This window comes from Thamnophis sirtalis, unplaced genomic scaffold (genome assembly GCF_051295495.1).
Source record: "Thamnophis sirtalis isolate CommonGarterSnake01/CBP01778 unplaced genomic scaffold, rThaSir2_p1.2 scaffold_3, whole genome shotgun sequence".
In the NCBI taxonomy this organism is placed as follows: Eukaryota; Metazoa; Chordata; class Lepidosauria; order Squamata; family Natricidae; genus Thamnophis; species Thamnophis sirtalis.
In genome coordinates this window covers 116,055,749-116,075,260 of record NW_028261383.1, presented here as the reverse complement: position 1 = coordinate 116,075,260, position 19,512 = coordinate 116,055,749, and the positions used below count along the sequence as shown (strand labels likewise).

The window sequence follows — 19,512 nt, the reverse complement described above, 5'->3', positions numbered from 1 at the left end:
TTTTCTATTTCTCATGGATTGGACAGAATTTTTTTAAGGGACCCATAGGCCAATTTATTTGCGATTAATTTAAGAAGTTTTTAAAGCCTGACCTCTGTTTTCATGTTTTGTAAACTACTAAAAATTATATGACTTTAGAGTTTAGTATACTTCTCAAGATGAAATTTACCTGCCAGTAACACACAAGATATTTTTGTTTGGGGTAAGTTCTACTGAGTTCAATGGAGTTTACTTCTGAGTAGATATGTCCATCTTCATCCATGTTATCAGCCCTAAATCCATTGCTCCTTCAGAAATAATGGCGTGAGTAATAAGTATCATGGAATGTTAATGGAATGCACAAGAATGTGGGAAAGCAGTTTAGTACATCTTGCATGTTAAAATCGATGGGTAGAACTCCAGTTATTTACAAGCAACCCACATACATTCATAACGTAAGGATAAGAATGATGAAATTTGTTGCATGCTTGCTTAGTAGATATTGCTTTTAATTTCATAAAGCAGCAAGTAAAATATCTCAGCAAATGTATTAAATGCACGTGCAAATGAAGCAAGACGTAATGGTTGAAAGAATCAAGTCTTATGGAGGAACATTTTCTGCTACATAGGATGGATCATGGTATACAGCTCATGGAAAGCATAATAAGTGGGTTAATTTCATAAAATGAACTTCATTCCAACCAAACTTCTGGAAAGCCCAGCTTGGTGGTAATTATCTGCTGCAATGAGAATTAATATTTATAAATAGAGAAATCATGGAAATGGTTAATAGTTTTTCAGAAATCTGTCTTAGTATAATTCTTTCTAAACAGCCAGCACTAAGAGATGAAACAAAAGCAATATGGATACCTGGTTGACAACACTACTTCTATGCAAATTATTGCATAAATTAATGTGAATTAAATAATAAAAAGTTAAGCAATTGTAGGAGGATTACTTTTTAAAAAAAATCTATTAAAAACTTTGCAACCCTCAAGGATGAAAAGAAAGAAATGTTCACCATTCTCATCTTCACTTGGTGCATCATGTAACACTAGTTAGTATTTATCAGAATTCTGACATATTTCATTAAAAAGAATCTTCACAATCTGACCATGTAAAAAAATCTAACCTTCCATGTTAGAGTTATGATGGGAATGACAAAGTTTGGATGAAACTGTACCAAGGGCTAGATTAACAAATTGAATTTTTTTCCAGTTACTCTAGCTGGGATATTATGAGACTTGCAGTTCAAAATTTCTAGGCAAAAACATCTATTCCTAATCATGATTATGTCAAAATAACAAAACAGCTGATGTGACATGACTGCAAGCTCTACTTTTTTATATTTGTATTGTGATATCACAAGAGTATATAAGTGATAGAGCTTGAGTTGTGACATCACAATGCAGTTTTTGTTATTTCCCTTTTCTCCTCCATAATTGCCTCTATTTTGGGGGAGCATTGGATTGGAGAATGTTGTGCAGATCACACAATCATCTAATCCTCAGCACCAGTGATCTTAATTTGATCACGGATGGCCATCTGCATAGAAAGAAATTAGCTTTATAGAGTGAGTCACACAGAGACTATCTTTATGTAGCATTTGGATTCATTGAATATTGGGACAACTTTTAGTGCTCAAGCATGTTGCGCTAATTGCCTAGCTGACCTAACATGTACTTTGCTGTTTCACGTTGAGCATTTTTCATAAATGTTTCCAAGGAACAAGATAAGATAAGTGAAATTCAATACAACATTAAAAAGGTTTGTTGTCTTCTTGAGGATTTTGAAGGGGAAAGTAAGGGGGTTAGAAAAGAATAATTTTGTTCAACAAATTAATTTCAATAAGTCCCTTGTAATGAAACAAATATTGTGCAAGTCATTCAATACATTCAGTGTAATTTCTTAAAAGTTATTCCTTATGCTTTAAGGAAACAAAAGGGCAGTTCTGGCCAAATGTCTTGGACTTTTGGGTTTTATACATTTTGAACAGAGCTGCGTTTAAGATGGTTTTTACCCAGGGATTTGTGGTTTTCTAACCGTCATGTACATTTTTGATCCAGAAGCTTACTTGGAGTGCCAGAAGCTGTATTTAAAAAAAACCTGAAGGAAATAATGCAATTTAGGTAGTAGTGTAGAAGGACAAGCTGAAAATGAGACCAAGTACCTTCTAGGCAGCTTCATTAAAATTGAGGAGGGTGGTAAAATATAGAATGTGATGCCAGAGATTCAGTTTCTGCATATAGAAAACTAAAATATCGAAGAGGCTCAATTTTCAATAAATATATTGTGTAGGAAATATTTCATCCATTTATGTGAAGGTCACTTAAACATCATTTATATTGTTTTAAAGCAAAGCTCTAACACAAAGAGGAAGACAACAGAGAAAAAGGTAACATAGCAAAGAGTATGGGGGCTTATTACTAAGAACATTTAATTGTTTAGTCTTGGTGTTTTATAAAATTGTCTAGAAGTCAAATACTCTTGATGTTAAACCTAGTGGGTAAGACAAACCAGGATTTTTAATTAGAATTGTTGAACAAATGCTGTGGCTTGGTTTACATATCTTGCCAAACCATAATGGTGGGTTTACACATCACACTATGGCAGTAAAGAGCAAACCACATTATAGTTTGATTGTTCTGTGTGAACCAGCCCACTGCTTTGTAAGCTTCAACATGGAGCTTGCTGAACAGTTCTAGATTATTATTTTTTTACCTATATAATTTATTTTACTGAGAATGTTTAAAATAGAGGATATGGAAACTAGATGTCTATGGGCTGCAAAAGCAAAGCATCATTGTACAAACTTCAGTTCCAGGAAATAAAAATACAGAAACTTCTTTGCCCATATTTTCAAGTCTTCCTTCACGCTAAAAGAAGTGTGATGTTCTCAGAATATTTGCCTCCACATCAAATAATAGATTCAGTGGTGTTGGAATGTTTGTGAATACTTATGAATGTTCAATATTTCTGCATAAATATGATTTAAAACATGATCTCCCTACAAGTCCTAAAAATAGATAAAGAAACCCCAATTACACAAACAAGTAAAAACATTATATTTGATCATTTACAGTATCTATTTAGGAAAATTATCCAAAGCTGCACTGCTTTAAGGTAATTAAAAAATATTGAACATTCAGAAGTGTTCCCAAAATTTTCAGCTGCACTGTAAGTGAAATTTTCATCATAGCTTTTTAGAACTTTAACACACTAGTTAGAAAAATAAGGAAGTGAACTTCTGGTTTCCTTCCTTGAAATGTCTTTGCTGGTTTCTTCTTAACTGAAAGTTTATTTCACCTCTTGGGTAGGGTCGAATATTAAATCCAAGAAGCCTTGGCTTGGAGAAGAGTATTATTAGTAAGCCCTATATAAGGACAGTGGGGGTGTGGCTCTTACACACAAAAAGTGTGACTTGTGAAGCTATCCACTGTCCTTTGCAGCTAGCTGTTCAACAAGACCCATGGCCAACAATGAACACATCACTATTCAAGCTCTTTGGAGCAGAAAAAGGCTTTTTGAACCTAAGCTGATTTCCAGTGTAATAAATACAAGCCAAATCTAAGCTACACTCCCTTGCTGGAAAAAAGTATTCAAATGTAACTCCAATAATATTAATAAATCCCTGCAAAATGGGAAGATTGTCGAATCCCATTCAAATAACTATTAATCTATGTAGTAGCTGATGGCAGATATGCACAAGAATTCTCTTAGAATAGTAGGTTATTTACTTATTTGTTGCTGACATTCTACTACACAATGAACTCTGCATTTTCAAGGCCACATTATCTAACATGGGATAATGGAGAGATTCTCACAGATTGTTGCATTAAAAAAAAGAAACATTACCTCCCCCTCCTCTCTTTCTTTGCATCTTACTTGCTCCCTCATTTTTATTAGGAAAGCAACCCGCTTTCTTTTGTTGGGAGCAACTTTTGTTCCTTGGTCTGGGACTCAGCCTTAAATTAAGTGTCAGCCTTATTACCAAACATATCTGCTCAGTGCGTAGCTGCTCTGCCAACAGTTTACCAAGGAGCATTTTATCCCCTTCAGGAAGGCTGAGCAGCATGAAAAATATCCAGCCTGTTGTGTCAAAGTGGTTTTCCTCCATCCGCAGGCTTGAATTCCTTTGGTCTCTCTAAGCTGCCTTGCTCTTGAGGACTCAAAGCTGCCAAGCCATGATGTCAAGCAGCCTTTTCTTCCCCTTCCCCCCTCAGTGCCCACATTCAGCTGAGTGTGGCTGTTTCTCTCTCCCCACCCCCAGCCTTCTGCAGCTGAAAAATCCCAGTTGATTCAAAAGGTTCAGGCAGTTCTGAGTGGCCCACATTAGCGGGGCATGTTTCCTTTCTACCAGATGAATGAAAGGGGCTCACAATACAGCTGCCTCCCATGGACACACTCTACACCAAAATGCAAGGCCCTGCCCAAACCGTAAGAGCCCAGGCAGCATAAATAGGATCATAATACAAGACTGTATTTATGCCAGAGGTTTTCCAAATTCAGCTTGTCAATTGCATGAGACTCTCTACTTCACTTTTAGGCTTCAACATTCCAACTATCATATTTGAGGCTGGAAAGCAGCATCTACTCAAAGCTCTGGGGCAGAGAAATCTCCAAGAAGGTCTGAATGTACAATGGATGTCTTGCTTGCTTCTTTCCTGGTATACAGTCACCACATGCAAATTACTTTACCTCACTCTTTCTGTCAGGCCTTTGCTCCTTCTCCCCTTTCACCCTTGTATTAATTTGCAGTTAGGACAGAAAACAATATGCCTTTAAATAGAGGTAGCAATGCATTCAGGCTTGAAGAATTTTCCCCAAGAGAGTCCACAATGGAGAGGCAGTGAAAGCAGATATATAGACCAAAACTATGCAAGGTTTGCCACTTTAAAGGCCTGACTGACAGAATTTCTGATTTCTCAGCGCTATAGATTTTAAGGTTGGGAAGGACATTGAGGACCATCTAGTCCAGGGTTGAAGTGTGAAGAACCCTTTAATGTAACACTGTTTCAATAAATCCAGCTTTCTCGGTGTTTCATTTCATTGTGTTCATTTTGGTGTGTGAGTTGTTAAGGAAGGCATGTATATTAAGAATATACTAAATGGAAGAATGATGGCAAAAGGTTTAGAAACCCTGATTTAGCCCACCCTTCTGCCTAGTACAGGATTGAAAGGCAATTTCAGGCATAGGCAGGTATTCATTATTTCATAGTCGGCGCATTTTTTGTGATGGTTTGGTTGATATGACGGCAATGAAATATACTCATATTCACTTCAAATGGTCACTTTCTTGCCTATAATACAGGCTACGTCTGATAATATATTCGTCTAAGAAATACACACTGAGTGCTTAGTATCTAGTCATTAAGCATGATGACAGTAAGACATTTGGTGAATGGACAGTGAAATACTTTTTTTTTTGTATTGATGCAATAATTTTGAAAGTCTACAGTGTTTTTCTTTCACCAGATATGAAGCGAGTCTGTGGTACTGGCAGCTTTCAAATTACAACTATTCATTTAAGGGAGTGTTTAGTGAAGTTACAACAGCACTGAAATATTAGATTCTTACATCAAATTACTCCCTGATTTTAAATGCTTTTTGGTGTTTCTCCATAATCTGCATTGAATTGGGTTTCTCCCCCCAGAAAACAAAGTTTTATATTAACGATTTAATATTTCTCCCTGCGTATGTAGATTTCTGTGTATACTGGCAGAACACCTTTTGTCCTCTCAATTACTAAGCCTAGTGAATGAACCCTAGTGTTTGCTGGTATGCACACCTGTGCAAAGGGGAGGGAAGGCAAACTCCTGTTTTTGATGTAAGAGGCCCATTTGCTGATCTGAATAACCTCAACAATCCATTCACACCTTTGTCTTTCTTCTTTCAGGGTCTGAGGTCCCTTTTTCCATGTCTTTGCTTTTCCTTGACAAGTCACACATGTTCTGAATAGCTGCTCCAAGCCATTCAACATTTATATATGTGTGTCTGTGCTTGTGTGTTTGAAGGGGGAAAGAAGAGGAAAGAAGGCTGATAAGCTGGGACAAGTTGAACAAAACAGACTTCTGATCTTTTTGTTTTAAGTCCTGAAACCTTTACAGTTTCTTGGACACAGGTCATGGTCCAGACAAATGGCACTTCCAGGATTAAACTGCCCAGACCTCTTTTTCTCTAGCAACCCTTTTCCCAGCTCGTTCTCTCATATTGCTAAATTTTCTATCTTCCAAACACTGATTTATTTGTTTGTTTGTTTGACTTTATTTATTGGAACCATCTCACTTAGAAGTGACCAATTGAACAAAAAAGAGGAAAACTGAAGGAGTGGTCTAGAGAGGATTGTACAAGTTTGTACATCACATACTTCCCGTAGAAGAGAAAAACCAGTGTTTCCAATTATGCTATAGCTCAGTAAATGAAATGAGACAGTAAACAACTTTCTTCCCCCCAAGAAAAAGGCTTGGGGAAAAGTGAGAGGGGACCTTAAGGTTCCACTTTTCTTCCACTTCCATGTTCCCAACTGGAGCTTGTAAATATTCAATTATGCATGGAAATAAGGCAGATAGAATGGATGAGAAGATTGTTGTAAATAAAGAAATGGGAATGTTGAGATTGATGCCCAGATAATCAATCATTAGGAACGGAAGGGTAGCTGCAGGAAGAAAAACATTTGTAGATCTCACAGATAAAAGATAGGAGTAATCCTGCAGTTTCCTTCTGTTCTTTCTTTGTGGGCATTGGTCTTATGATACACATACCTTTGCATGCTTTCCTGTGCGTGATAGGTTTGGTCATATCCCGATAGTAGCCTTCTTTACAATAGTGGCAGTGACGACCAGCTGTGTTGTGTCGGCAATTAAGGCAAACACCCCCACTCTTGCGACCGGATAATTTGTAGAGTTCCATGTTAAAACGACACCTTCTGGCATGCAGGTTGCAGTTACAAGCTGGAAGGAAGGAGAAAAAACAGAGGGGTAAATTTTGGTGGTTCTCAGATACTGATAAATTTGGCATGAAATGTTATATTATCTAGATATATTATCAGCAAATATGTATAAAATAGCAAACAAGCCCACAATTCCTGGTCACCCACATTTTATAACATTGGATGTCAGCTTCTGCCCTGGAAGATACTTTAATAAGACTTCAATCAAAATGTTAGTCTTTTTTTGCTTTCTCTAAAAACTATCAAGAAAATAACACAAACAAGTTTTCTTAAAGTGGTGCCCTCTGCAAATATGTTGGAGATTGCACAAATCCATGCCACGAACCCCTGACTCATCATTATGCGGCTTTGATATATGGTTTATTAATCTGTTTTGGAACAGTGAAACTTTCAAATCCATTCTTGTTTCCTAGCATTAGTTCATGCTGCCAGTGGGAAATAAAGGCATGACGTTTACTTATTGTATTTGATGGATGATGTTATTAATTCTTTGTTCTGAAATTGTAACACAATTTTTAAAATGAATTCCTGCCGATATAATTCCATTCTTTCACTCAACTGTATCTAAAACTTCTGTTTCTGAAATTCTGTTTAGTGTTAATTTGCAAATTCTATACAGAACCTGAATCCATTTCTATAATACCCAGTGTAACACATAAAACCATAATTTTGTTCTAAATTTATATTTTAAGCAAACATATTGTAGCAAATTTACTGACATAAAGTATCAGGGAGATTTGAGGGGGAAAAAACTAGAGGGATATTTAGCACATTCATTTAAGCGCAGTTACTTCTGAAGTCTTCATTGCAAGTACTTCTTCAACTGCCAGCTATCTACTGAAACTTCTTCAGAAATCTACACTTTCAGGGACTCAGAAGACTTTTGTCCTTCATGCTAAAATGAGGTCATAACCTTCCTTGCACCAAAAGGACAGTCTGGTGTTCCTTCCCTTAAGGATGAACAGATACTGAAATCTGGTTTTGACTATTGTTCCAGGAGGCTCATGTCATGTCATTAATTATATTCTATGGATTCTAAGACTTCTGTACCATGGAAAGTAGCTACCCATTTCTCATTCAGGCAGTTCTAGGCACTACAAATATGCAGTGTCCTGTAGCCTGTAGTTCATTCCTTCTCGGATGAAAACAATACTCTAGCACTGTGATGGTGAACCTATGGCAGAGAGCAGAGAGCCCTCTCTGCTGGCATGTTCGCCGTCCCCCCATGTCGGATCTTCATGGCATTTCTTTCGTGAGCTTCTGTTTCCTGCAAATGACGAAACAGAAGTTCACAAAAGAAAGAGATCTTACCTCTTGCTGTGCTGCCTGTGTTTTCCCGCCTCCCGCTGGCCAGCTGGTCTTTGGTTCTCTGCTGTGCATGTGCATGTTCACGCATGCATGAATCCATGCACACACACATTTTCACCTTGGGCATGCACGCATGCAGTTTGGGCACTCAGTGGATAAAAGGTTTGTCATCACTGCTCTAGCACAAACCCTGTTCTGGTCCAGTCCCTATTTCCCTGCTTGTCTGGCTGTGAATTCCTTTCCCATGGGATTCTACGCAGAGATTAATTCATTTATTATTAAAATTGCATCTGGTTCAAGCACGTCTCTCACTCACTGGTTGTTTGTTACTCTCCTTGTGTTGATGTTAACATTCCTTCCAGTTTCTCCCTGCTTGTCCTAAAGCTGTGGACTTCAACCACAGTATGTCACAAACACATCCCTGTTTATTACAATCGTATTTCCAGCACAGCCAATTATCCAACTTGGAGAAATTATCAAACTATCTGCATGTCCCTGGTTCCCTCCTCCCTTCACTCCCCCATTTCTAATCCTGGTCTAGTTAGTTTGGAGGGCAGCAACATTTTTTATCATCAAAGTAACCAGTAAGGAGCTATTTTATATTGTGCCAAAATCATAGGAGTTTTGTTGTGTCTGGGGTTCTGCTACCATTGTCCTATCACACATTACAACACATCTTAACTACTTTTGATCCAGAGCAGACACATATTGCTATTTATGTTCCACTTTTCTTCATGCACCTGTTTACAGAAAAAAGCTTTTCAAAGAATATTGGATATTTTGCATATATTTTGCATACTTACAGAATATATTCTTTAAACTGCAAAGTCTAATTTCACCCAGAGGGGAATAGATTGGAAACCAATGTTTTTATTTTTCTGGAAAGCCCAGTTTCTAAATATCCTGTCCTTGGGCTGAGCTGGCACTTAGCCAGCATTCACTGGCAATACAGTAACTGTTTTTAGCCTCTTAAGCTTAATGCTACCCAATAAGGGAAATGGCCTTAATGAGAAATACTTTCAACCTTTCCCCATTCATCTACATCCAAAAATAAAGGAGTAGTGTTAATACACCTAATAAGAAAAAGGAGTAAAGATTAAAGGCTGATGGATAGTCAGGAGGAGTTTGAAATGTCTGCTATTCATATCAGTGGAGAAAATGGAATGTGAAGTTGACCTTGTTCTTTAGCAGTTAAATCCTGTGGTATGATAAATAGTTTTTCTTCTGAACTTGTGCAGAGTCTATATCAATAAATAGCTCACATAAAGGAAGACGAGCTGGAGTTGTAAGTCCTGAAACCAGCTTATTCCTCAATCATAATGACGTGGAAAGAACTAATGTGGTAAATACTATGCATGGGAAAGGTCTAACCCCTTGATACTTAATATTTGAAGATGGGTCTGGAATAATTTATCTAAAACATCAGAGAGCTGCTAACATTCACCAGCAATAAAACTGAAATAAATGTCATTGTCATCTGTCTTACGTGGCTGGCAGGAGTCACACTAGGAGTCAAAAATGACTTAATGGCATGTCATCAATCAATCAAATGTCAACTTTTCTGCACTGTTGCAGCATTACTGCTCCTTTGTCAACATTTTTGCTGTTCTCCCCATCCCAGCATCATTGGCAGAACTAAGTGGGCATAGCGTGATTCAGAAGAAGGCAGCTCTCTATGATTTCTTTTTGACATGTTTGGCTAGCTTCCTGAACAAAAGGAAATTCTTCCATTGCTACCTGGCAGCAGCACCCTAACTCTGCTCCCTATGGGTCCTTGTCACCATGTCATTCAGACCTCTTAATCTATCCTATTTAGCATAAATGAACTGGGGGGGGAGATGTCCTTGATGCTCTCTTGGTTGTTTTCTGGGATAGCTTCCTTTATCAACCCATGTATAGTATGGCTAGAACTAAGCCACAGAATAGCAATTCAGACCTACTGATTAGTCAATGCTTGCAACTATCTGATTTTTGGAGCTTAAAAAATGATGGGGACTATCCCAGAGGTAGGTTTCTGCCGATTCAACCTGGATCGGGCAAACCAGTAATGGCAGTGGCCAGACGCTCCGCCCAGATGCTTTTGCGCTAGTGCCCGTGCACACAAGCAAACCAGCAGTAAAAAAAATGGAAACCCACCACTGGACTATCCAGTATATTTAGTTAGTTAATCCCTGAAGTTTTTCATGGCAAGGTTTCTCCTTGTCTCCTTCCTGAGAGATACTGAGGTAATTACCTAATTGCTTTGTTGCAAGATGGGACTGTAACTCAAAAGTTTTCTGGTTTCCATTGTGGTGCCTTAACCTCTACACCAAATTCGCTCTGCCTATGATTATATCACTGGCACAGACTCTTTAAAATGTCTCTGTAATGTATGTTTTCTTGCAATGTATTCCTAATTTAATTGGCTCATTTTCTCTGCTACAAAGGTAAGGGTGCATAGTCAATATATTGGCAAGTTGAAAGCCTTCACACTGAACTTACTATAAACAATGATCTTATTTTGGACTATAAGAACATATCAGGAAATGATGTGAGTTAATTCAGGAAGAATCATAAAACCCCAGATTGATATTCCTGGGATAGTTTCTTTTTAGCTGTACAATGTATATTTTACAAAGGAGAATATACAAAGTTTTTAAAAAAATCAGAACTTGATTTGTCCTTTCAAAAATCACTACATTGCCTGAAATAAACATGATCTTAATTTTAAGCAGATCCATCCCAATGGGAAGAAAAGAAAGACAAAGAAAAAGAATCCTGTTCACTACCTAGTTTTTATAGTTTGCAGCTTTATAATTTATTCAACTCAGTTTGCTACCTCCAGCTGAAATCAATCTTGCTGACTTTTCCCTCCAATATGTGAACATGATAAATGTACATATGCTTATGCATATATTTACTGCAACATGTAAGCATGAGTAAATAAATAGCACTATGTAGGAGTGTATGTATACCTGCCAGAAACCAGATTCTCCAAAAAAGCTCAGCAAAAATAATAATGAGTATATTAATGGAACAATAGATTTACACCTTTATTTATATCTTCAAAAGCTCTTATCTCCATATATCAACTCATAGTAAAGGAGTGGATTGATACAAATCTCTGAAAATTCTCATATTTAAATTTGTATGACATTATCTCAAACATGTACCATGTTTATCCAAAAATAAGACCCACCCCAAAAATAAGCCTGGGGGCATGGACATGGCCAACATGAGAGGCAGCAAGCATGCGGGGGCTTACAGTGTCCAACAGCATCCACGGACCACCAGCCACTTGGCTCAGCACAAATACTGATAAGTCCGAGCATGTAGGCAGAGGCAGGGAGGAGATGATGGGAAAACCGGGCATGCTGTGTGGCTGCCTGACTCATAGGATGCTTGCAGGAAGCTTGTGTGGTGGCACCAGCAATAGGCACAAGGGATGGGAGAGGCAGGCAAATTGCTCCATTCTCAAGCGCCCCATAGGCGACCAAATACTTTTTGCCCAGATGGAAAAATGATGGAGACTCAAAGCTTTGTGTACTTGCATAGGGAACAGTTTGAAAAGGGGCAAGTAGCTCCATTTCAAAGTGTCCCTTTTGCAAGCAGATAAAGCTTCATCTCCCTCTGGTCAAAAAGTGTTTGGGAACCTACCACTGGCCCCACCCTCTCCATCCCACTGTCTACTTGACCACAGCCTCAATCAAGGCCATGCCCCAGTCTCTACTCACCTGCCAGAAGGACGAAAAACCCAGCAGGGACAGCAACAGCATTTGGTGGCCAGCACAGCACCTGCCACAGCTGAGAAGTGTCATAGCAGCAACTATGGGCGAGCAGGCAGAGGGGTGGAGGCCAAGGCATGCAGAGAGCTTGGTCCGTTGCAGCAGTGGGCAAACAGACAGTGGGACAGAGAGGGGGGAGCCAGCGGTAGATCTTCTCCCACTCCAGTCAGACCCCATGCTCACCATCAAGTGCTCCTGCACTTAAAAAAAGACCTCCCCAAAAATAAGTCCCAGTGCTTATTTTCAAGCCCAAAAGAAAATAAGATCAGGTGTTATTTTTGGGGAAACATGGGTATGTGTTATTTACCATAAGAATATTGGCTAGATTATTTCCAGGAAATAACCAATTTTATAGAAGAATGAATGTGCATAGGAAGTCAGCAATGCCTAAAGCTAGAATTATTATAAATAGGAATTGATTAATTTATAATACTTAACTTCCTTATTTAGAATGAGGTGAACTTTTTATCTTTCAAGGTTTCAAGTGGTGGCAATTTAACCAAGTCATCTACATTGGTGCAAATCTCAAGCTTTGGAAGATAAAAAGCTCACCTCATTCTAAACAGAGAAGTTAAGTATTATAAATGAATAAGTGGCAGGACAGTCCTCAGGGGAAGAAACCGAAGGGCGTCTTTTTCTGCCTTTGTTATTGTACTCAGGAAATATGTTGTGGGAAACAAAACAAGGCAATCCTCATCACCAAAAAGATGGTGTGGTATTTTTTCATCCAGTTGAAGCAACGGAGCCACGACTTTCTATCTGATGGATTTCCTGTAAGATAAACTGTACACAGGGTGAGCATTTTGAGGGCACTTACCAGGTCCTTCTCTTGATGCCCATGAATCAGCTGCTTGATATGCCAGACATGCTAACAGAGGCTTGACAGACTACAGCTCTTGGGAAGGCCTAGGTTCTCCTCAGAGGCAGAGTTGGCTCCAGGGAATAGTTGGCAGGTCCAGCTACTTGTTTCTACCCAAGTAGAAAACCAAGTATTTGTGCTGCTGTGATGTAGCTTGGCCTGAGATGCTTGATCCGCAGTTTCCAAGGTGGGGTTTTGGGGTGGGGGAGGATAAGGCTCATTCAGGGGGCTGATCCTCCCGCTGTGAAAGTGTGTGCATGGGGCGGGAGTCTCAGGAGGCAGGGAGACTGGTGAACAATGACAACCATTATGTGGGTTTTATGCTTTTCCACAGGCATCTTCTGTGGCTGATTATTGGAGAAAAAAGGCCAGCCGTTCACTATGCTGGGGCAACTCCTCTATGCTTAACTTTTTTGTGTGTTTTCCTCATGCTCATTCATAGGCTCCCCTTGCCTCATGCAAGAGGTGCCGGATCACACTGCGTGTATCAGATACAGATGGAGTTTCCTATCCCACAAGGGAAATAAACAACTTGCTTGTCTTTGGAGCGCTATAACGCTTATAAAACCAGGAGGACAAATAATAAAATTAGAGCTTCGCTCCGCTTTACGCTTCTGTTGAAATCCATACCCTGCTTTCTGATTGCTTCAGTTTCATCTGATAAGTAACTTTAATATATTTACTCTGGAAAACCGTGACGGTTTTAAGGCAACTGTATTCAATCCAGCAATAGGCTCCTTATACGCGATGTTGCAAGATACGAGGTAAGTTATAATGTGAATCAGATTTTAAAGCAAAAAATAGTTCATGCATAATATGAATCTGTCCGTTGTTAGAAGGGTAAATTTATGAATGCCTCAAAAAGAAACAGGAGTGCACTGAAATCTAAATTGAGCTGTAAGATAGAAAGGTGGCAGACCCTTCCTGTAGCCCACATCAGAAAGGGATAGACAAAGTAGTTTAGCACCAGGATTTATGACTGCACTAAGACATGAAATAGTTGGAACTACAGTATTCATACTTTGATCTCTCAGCAGCTTTTTATACTGCACTTGGCACCGTGAATGTGCAGCCCCCATTTTATTTATTAGGATTTATATGCTTTTAAGGCATCAAAGTACTCTCTTCTCCAATTTTTCCCTTTAACAACACCCCTGTGATGTAGGTTGGGCTAAGAAAGAATAATGGTCCAGAGCAGTGTTTCTCAACTTTGGCAACTTGAAGACGTCTGGACTTCAACTCCCAGAATTCCCCAGCCAGCGAATGCTGGCTGGGGAATTCTGGGAGTTGAAGTCCAGACGTCTTCAAGTTGCCAAGGTTGAGAAACACTGGTCCAGAGTATCCCCTGAACTTCATAGCTAAAGGTGGTCTTGAGCCTAGCTCTCCCTGTGCCTGGTCCAATACCTTCATGAATACAGCACATGTATTACACCCACCTACAGTAATGAAACTATGGCTAACGAAACCCTGCTTTATGGCTGTTCCTGATTTTTTTTTTCTGCCAGAAAATTGAGTTCATTGCAGATTTCTTCCCTTAAGATTTCAAGCAAGCCGGACTGTGCTTTACATACGTAGGTAAAATTATTACAAATAAATATTGTTCTTGCTTAGGATACTAAGGAATCAACCAGTCCAAGTTCAGAAGTCACAGTAAACCCAATGGCATTGGGTCCGTCAAACCAATCTTGGGTCTGAGAATTTCATTTCATCTATTATCACCTCTGTATAAGAGAAACTAGAGATATTCTCTCTTTTTTGCCCTAGAATGAAACTACGATAGTGATCAAAATGTAAAGGGAACCTTGGGGAATAGAATCCCAAGTTTTCAAATAAAAAAATTCACCTGCCTGTTTTTCAAAAGTGCAGTTGCATCATGCTGCCATCTTATTCCTGACTTTGAAATTTAGAATTAAAGAATCAGTACTTAGATCCTTATGTTCAGAAACACTCATGAGGTGCGTTGCAGCCTCTTGAGGATTCAAATCATATACTAAGAGCGCTTACCAAGAGAGAGAGTTGTATTTACACCTATTAATGCAAATACAAAGATCCATATTTCATTCTTTGGAAATTCAACAAATTTGTAAAAAAAAATCTACTCAGCTACACCCACATGCAGAGCAGCTCTGTCAGCTCATTTCATTCCACCTCAGACAGATAGTGAATACAGATTGTCTGCAGCTTTGTATTTTGTAGTTGAGAGAGAATGCTTGCAATGTCTCACATGTTAATGAGAACCCATTAAGGAAATTTAGGGAGGAGTATGTCAGTGCAATGTTACCCAGATCCAGAGTCTTTTAAGCAAATGATTCCATTCACTGGGGATGCAATATAAAAATAAATTAGCTGTTCTGCATGCCACTGAATATAGATTAATTCTATGTTCCATTTATTATCATATGCTTTCCAAACAATTCTACAAGGAAATAATAGATTCTTTGTCATCGTAAAACCAAGTACACTACGACACCAAGATGACTGAAATATATAACAGCTTTATCTCTGAACCAACAGATATTTTTAAATCAGGAGTCCTTTTTCCCCTCTTAATTACTTATGGGAAGTAATGAGTAATGAAACCACCACTTGGCTCAGAATATCACTTTACAGTCTCTAGGCCATTAATCGATTTTGATAATAGGATTCCCATGGTTTTTCCAAACATTTTACGGGTGGAAATAGTCATTGTGTTATTTTTTTATTTCCACTTTTGCACAGAAAAACAATACATTGGATTGGTATCTAGTTTGTTACTGGCAGATTGGAAGGGGAAAGAGCCTGGTCTGAAAACTGCAGGCTTATTGTAAAAGGCTGAAAGAGACATGGATTCGAAAGACTGATAATTGACAAAACTGATGAGTAATGAACTGGACTTTCTTAAGAAGATTGATGGAGATTGGGGAATGAACGTATTGTATCTAACTGGAAAACATGTGTTAAGCGGTTGCATTTCAACCTGGAGTTTGTTTGTTTTTTAACAACAAATGTTGAGATAACTACAACAGAGACTTATGTTTTTGGGAAATGAGATCCAATTGTTGGGAAACATCCTGGTTAAAATTTTATGAAAAAAACCTTATTATTAAGACTCAATCGAGGATAGCGCACCTCTTAGCCACTAAGCTACCGCATCCTCCAATGAGTCACCGCATCCCCCACTGAGCCACTGCATCCCAATTGTTGTGTAAACCTCTACAATTTCTAGGAAAGCGCACAATTCAAAATTTTGTAAGCCACAAGAAGAAGTAGCAAAATAAAAATCATGTTGAGTCGTCTTCTTGTTTCGGTGAGTGCACATATACCATGTTTTACCAAAAATAAGACAGGGTCTTATTTTCTTTTGACCCCCAAAATAAGCACTTGGCCTTATTTTCTGGGTGGTCTTATTATTTTTGAGGTGCAGGAGGCAGCAAGCATGGTCACCTCATGGCTGCTGCTGTGTTGCAATATTTCTGGGGAGGGCTTATTTTCAGGAGAGGGCTTACTTTAGTGCATGGACTCAAAAGCCTGATTGGGCTTATTATCTGGGGAGCAATGGTGGGTTCCGGGTGGTACGGCCAGGTACGGGCATACCTGTGGCAGCTGGGAGCAGCAACCACTGTAGTGGAACGGTGTTTCGGTGGGCCCACCCACTTGCCTGCGTTCCTTATCTCTTTTTGAGGGAAACAGGCCAATTGCGCACACATGCATAGTGTACGCCGCCTGCGTGACCTCACCAAGCAGCTGGGGAATTGCAGGACAGTCACGTGCACATGCATGCGCAGCGTGTGTGCCCAAGGTGGATGTCCGGCCTTGACACAGCATACCAGTTGTGATGGGATCCCGAATCCACCACTGCTGGGGAGGTCTTATTTTTGGGGAAATGGGGTATATGAAATTATAGTAAGTAATCTGGCAAATCTGAAGTTCCAAAATGTAATTTGGCATATAGGTCTTTCTATTAATAGTCAAGAAAGCACCAGAAAACAGCCGATAAGAAATAGCTCAAGGGTGACACCAGTCCAAATCTCTCCTACACAGAAAGATACAGGCAGGAAGGCTAGGGTGTTAAGAGTCTACTCTGGTGTACTGAGTGTTAAAATCAGCAGACCTCCCTTCCTTTTCTTTTGTTTACCATCTTCAAAAGGGAATCAGCCTTGAATCCAGCTTGTCAGGCCTAGGGTTTGCTTTCAAACATTAAACAGGTGTGAAGAGCTTGTTTGGTCCCTGTTTGCTCAGATATGCTATTGCCCCTTGAGAACAGTTGACAGAGTGTGCTTTTGTGAACAGGGGCTGGCTGACCCTTTAGCAAACACAGACAGCTTCTTATGCCCAGAGGGTTTATCAGAAGAGATCTGAGAGAGAAAGGCGGCCAATGGCTTGTTTGACTGACATCCTGGCCAGAGCTATCACCAACATGCCTAGCATTGCAGGGAGGTGTCAGGGCAAGCCTTAGGTCAGGGCAAACACCTTGCAGCTGCTGGGATGTTTCACAGGAGAGTCAAGACAGCCACCAATAGGCAATATATTCATCTGGGAGGTCACCACCTGGCCTGTGCTGAAGGAGACTAACTGCTAAGGCTTTTTTCTGACATTTTTCATTACAACAAGGTGCTAGTCTAAGCATGTTGCCCTATAGGTGCTGTATCTCCTGCTATATGTTTCTTTTTTCTTCTCTCCTCTGAAAAAGGGCAGGCCCTGAGTCCTTACAAATCATCATGTCACAACAAAAGAAATGCAATTTATCAGCAGGGATTTATGCTGCAATTATTCCCTTGTAATCTGATTTGTTAATCTTACACCTGACAAATTCTGAAATTGGCAAAAATCAATGTGAATTTGCATCAAGTGGCACTGCAGAATGACATTAAGTAAATTCAAACTAATTTTGATTTACCCTTCTGCTTTTTAAAAAAATATCCAGAATGTAGTGTATTGCAGTTTTCAAATTACTTTTGAGAGAAGGAAAGCTGGTGCAAAATATATCAATGTTAGTTTCTAAATTTATGCAAGCCCCACTGTATCTTTTATTTGTTTTTATCTCTTCAATTACTATATATGCAAAGTGGTTTTATATGAATCTCCTCCTGTGCTATATTTGAACATTCTGTCCAAAACATTTTGTTTGTATTTCACAGAATTCTGTTAATGTTCCTATAGTAGAAGGTCTCATATTTTAAGACATGGATTAGGTGGCATTTTTGAGAACTCCTGGGTGATGTCATCTTTCTGTATTCCTATTGTTGAGCAGTATTCTTATTAATTAGCTTTATCAGATAAAGGATAAGTTCCCATCACTAAGATTTGATTGGATGACTTATTCCTCTATGGCAGAATATTTAATTAAAGCAACAGCAACTAGCACTATACTAAGGCCTAAAGTGAGAAATAACTGTAGGTCTGTAATAGGGCTTTAGGGGATACTGAAAGTGATGGTAGTATCTGGATATCACAAGTAGAAATGGATTGTTTCTATCTGTCCCATCAGGTCCAACAGGAGAAGCATGCTCTGGTTCTTACCATTAAACAATGTCATGAGATGATCTTAAAATAATTTTCACACTCCAAAATATATCTCCAAATTAAATAATGTGGCACTTTTTTCTTTCAAGGGACAAATAAATATGACAACAAAAAGAAATGCTACAGAACTACCCTACTGGTTGATATTAATACATCCTTCCTAACAATTTTTCAAACATGACTTGTAATAAGGGCTGGATCATGTGACTTCCTCAGAAAATATTCCCTTAAAAATGAGGCATCTTCAAGACAAGAGTGTCTATACTGAGTTAAAACAATCCAGTTGAGCTTAATTTTACTCCCAGAACAAACTAACTTTTGATCCTATATCTTCTTTCTGCCAGAGTTTTTAAACTTCTTTATCTTTGTTCAGATTTATTCAGTGGTGTGAGCCCAAACTTTCTTATAAATATAATAAAAATATTTTGTGATGGGCATATATAAGTGGTGCAATCTGGGAGCAGCAGAAATGGATGAAATAACATATTGGTATATTCATTCCTCTATGTTTCTTATGAAAACCATTTAATATGTTGCACATCCTTATTTGTATAATTTCTTTGACATTAATCATGCATTGTAGCGCAAAGCTAATGGGGAATGCTCAATACATTCTACCCCCAAGAGAGAGAGGAGGCTGAGAATTGAGAATTTTATCAAGATTATGTACTGTAATAGAGCCTAAATTTGCCTGCCCTGGACTGTTTAGAAGCTTCAGTTCCTTGCCAACAAAAACAACAGCAGCAACAACAAAGTCAGGGGTAGAAAGAAAGTGTGGCAAAATGGGCAGAGAAAAGAGCAGATGGGATGGGAAGAGAGGGAAACATACACTGAAAGAGACTCTTTTGCTCTGTGATGTAACAGCAGTTGGATTCCCCCAGAGCAGGCCAGCAAGATTTATATCAGAGTCATTTAATTAGTTTATTGCAGGCAATTAGCTCCAGCACTTAGGCTGCCCCTCAGGGCAGCTTAAGCAAAGCAGGAAGATAGGGAAAGTTGGCTGGTGCTCAGTGGAAGCTTTGTTTTCCCTCAAGCAAACTCTAGGTTAAGGAAAATTTTATGTTCCCCTTAAAGTAAACCAGGCTGGAATCAGCAGATAATCAAAAGAAATCTAAATCTGATATGACACTTAAGTTTTTAAAATATATGGT

At 38.9% G+C, this 19,512-nt stretch overlaps 1 protein-coding gene across 2 annotated transcripts in view; it reads right to left on the bottom strand.

Moving 5' to 3' along the window:
- Positions 1–19,512, bottom strand: part of NTN1 (netrin 1) — a 107,432-nt gene that overhangs the window by 36,667 nt on the left and 51,253 nt on the right. For both annotated transcript variants that reach the window (XM_014055838.2, XM_087709788.1), the window contains exon 3: positions 6,741–6,929. In XM_014055838.2, the coding sequence (XP_013911313.1) occupies positions 6,741–6,929 (189 nt within the window). The remainder of the gene's footprint in view (positions 1–6,740; positions 6,930–19,512) is intronic.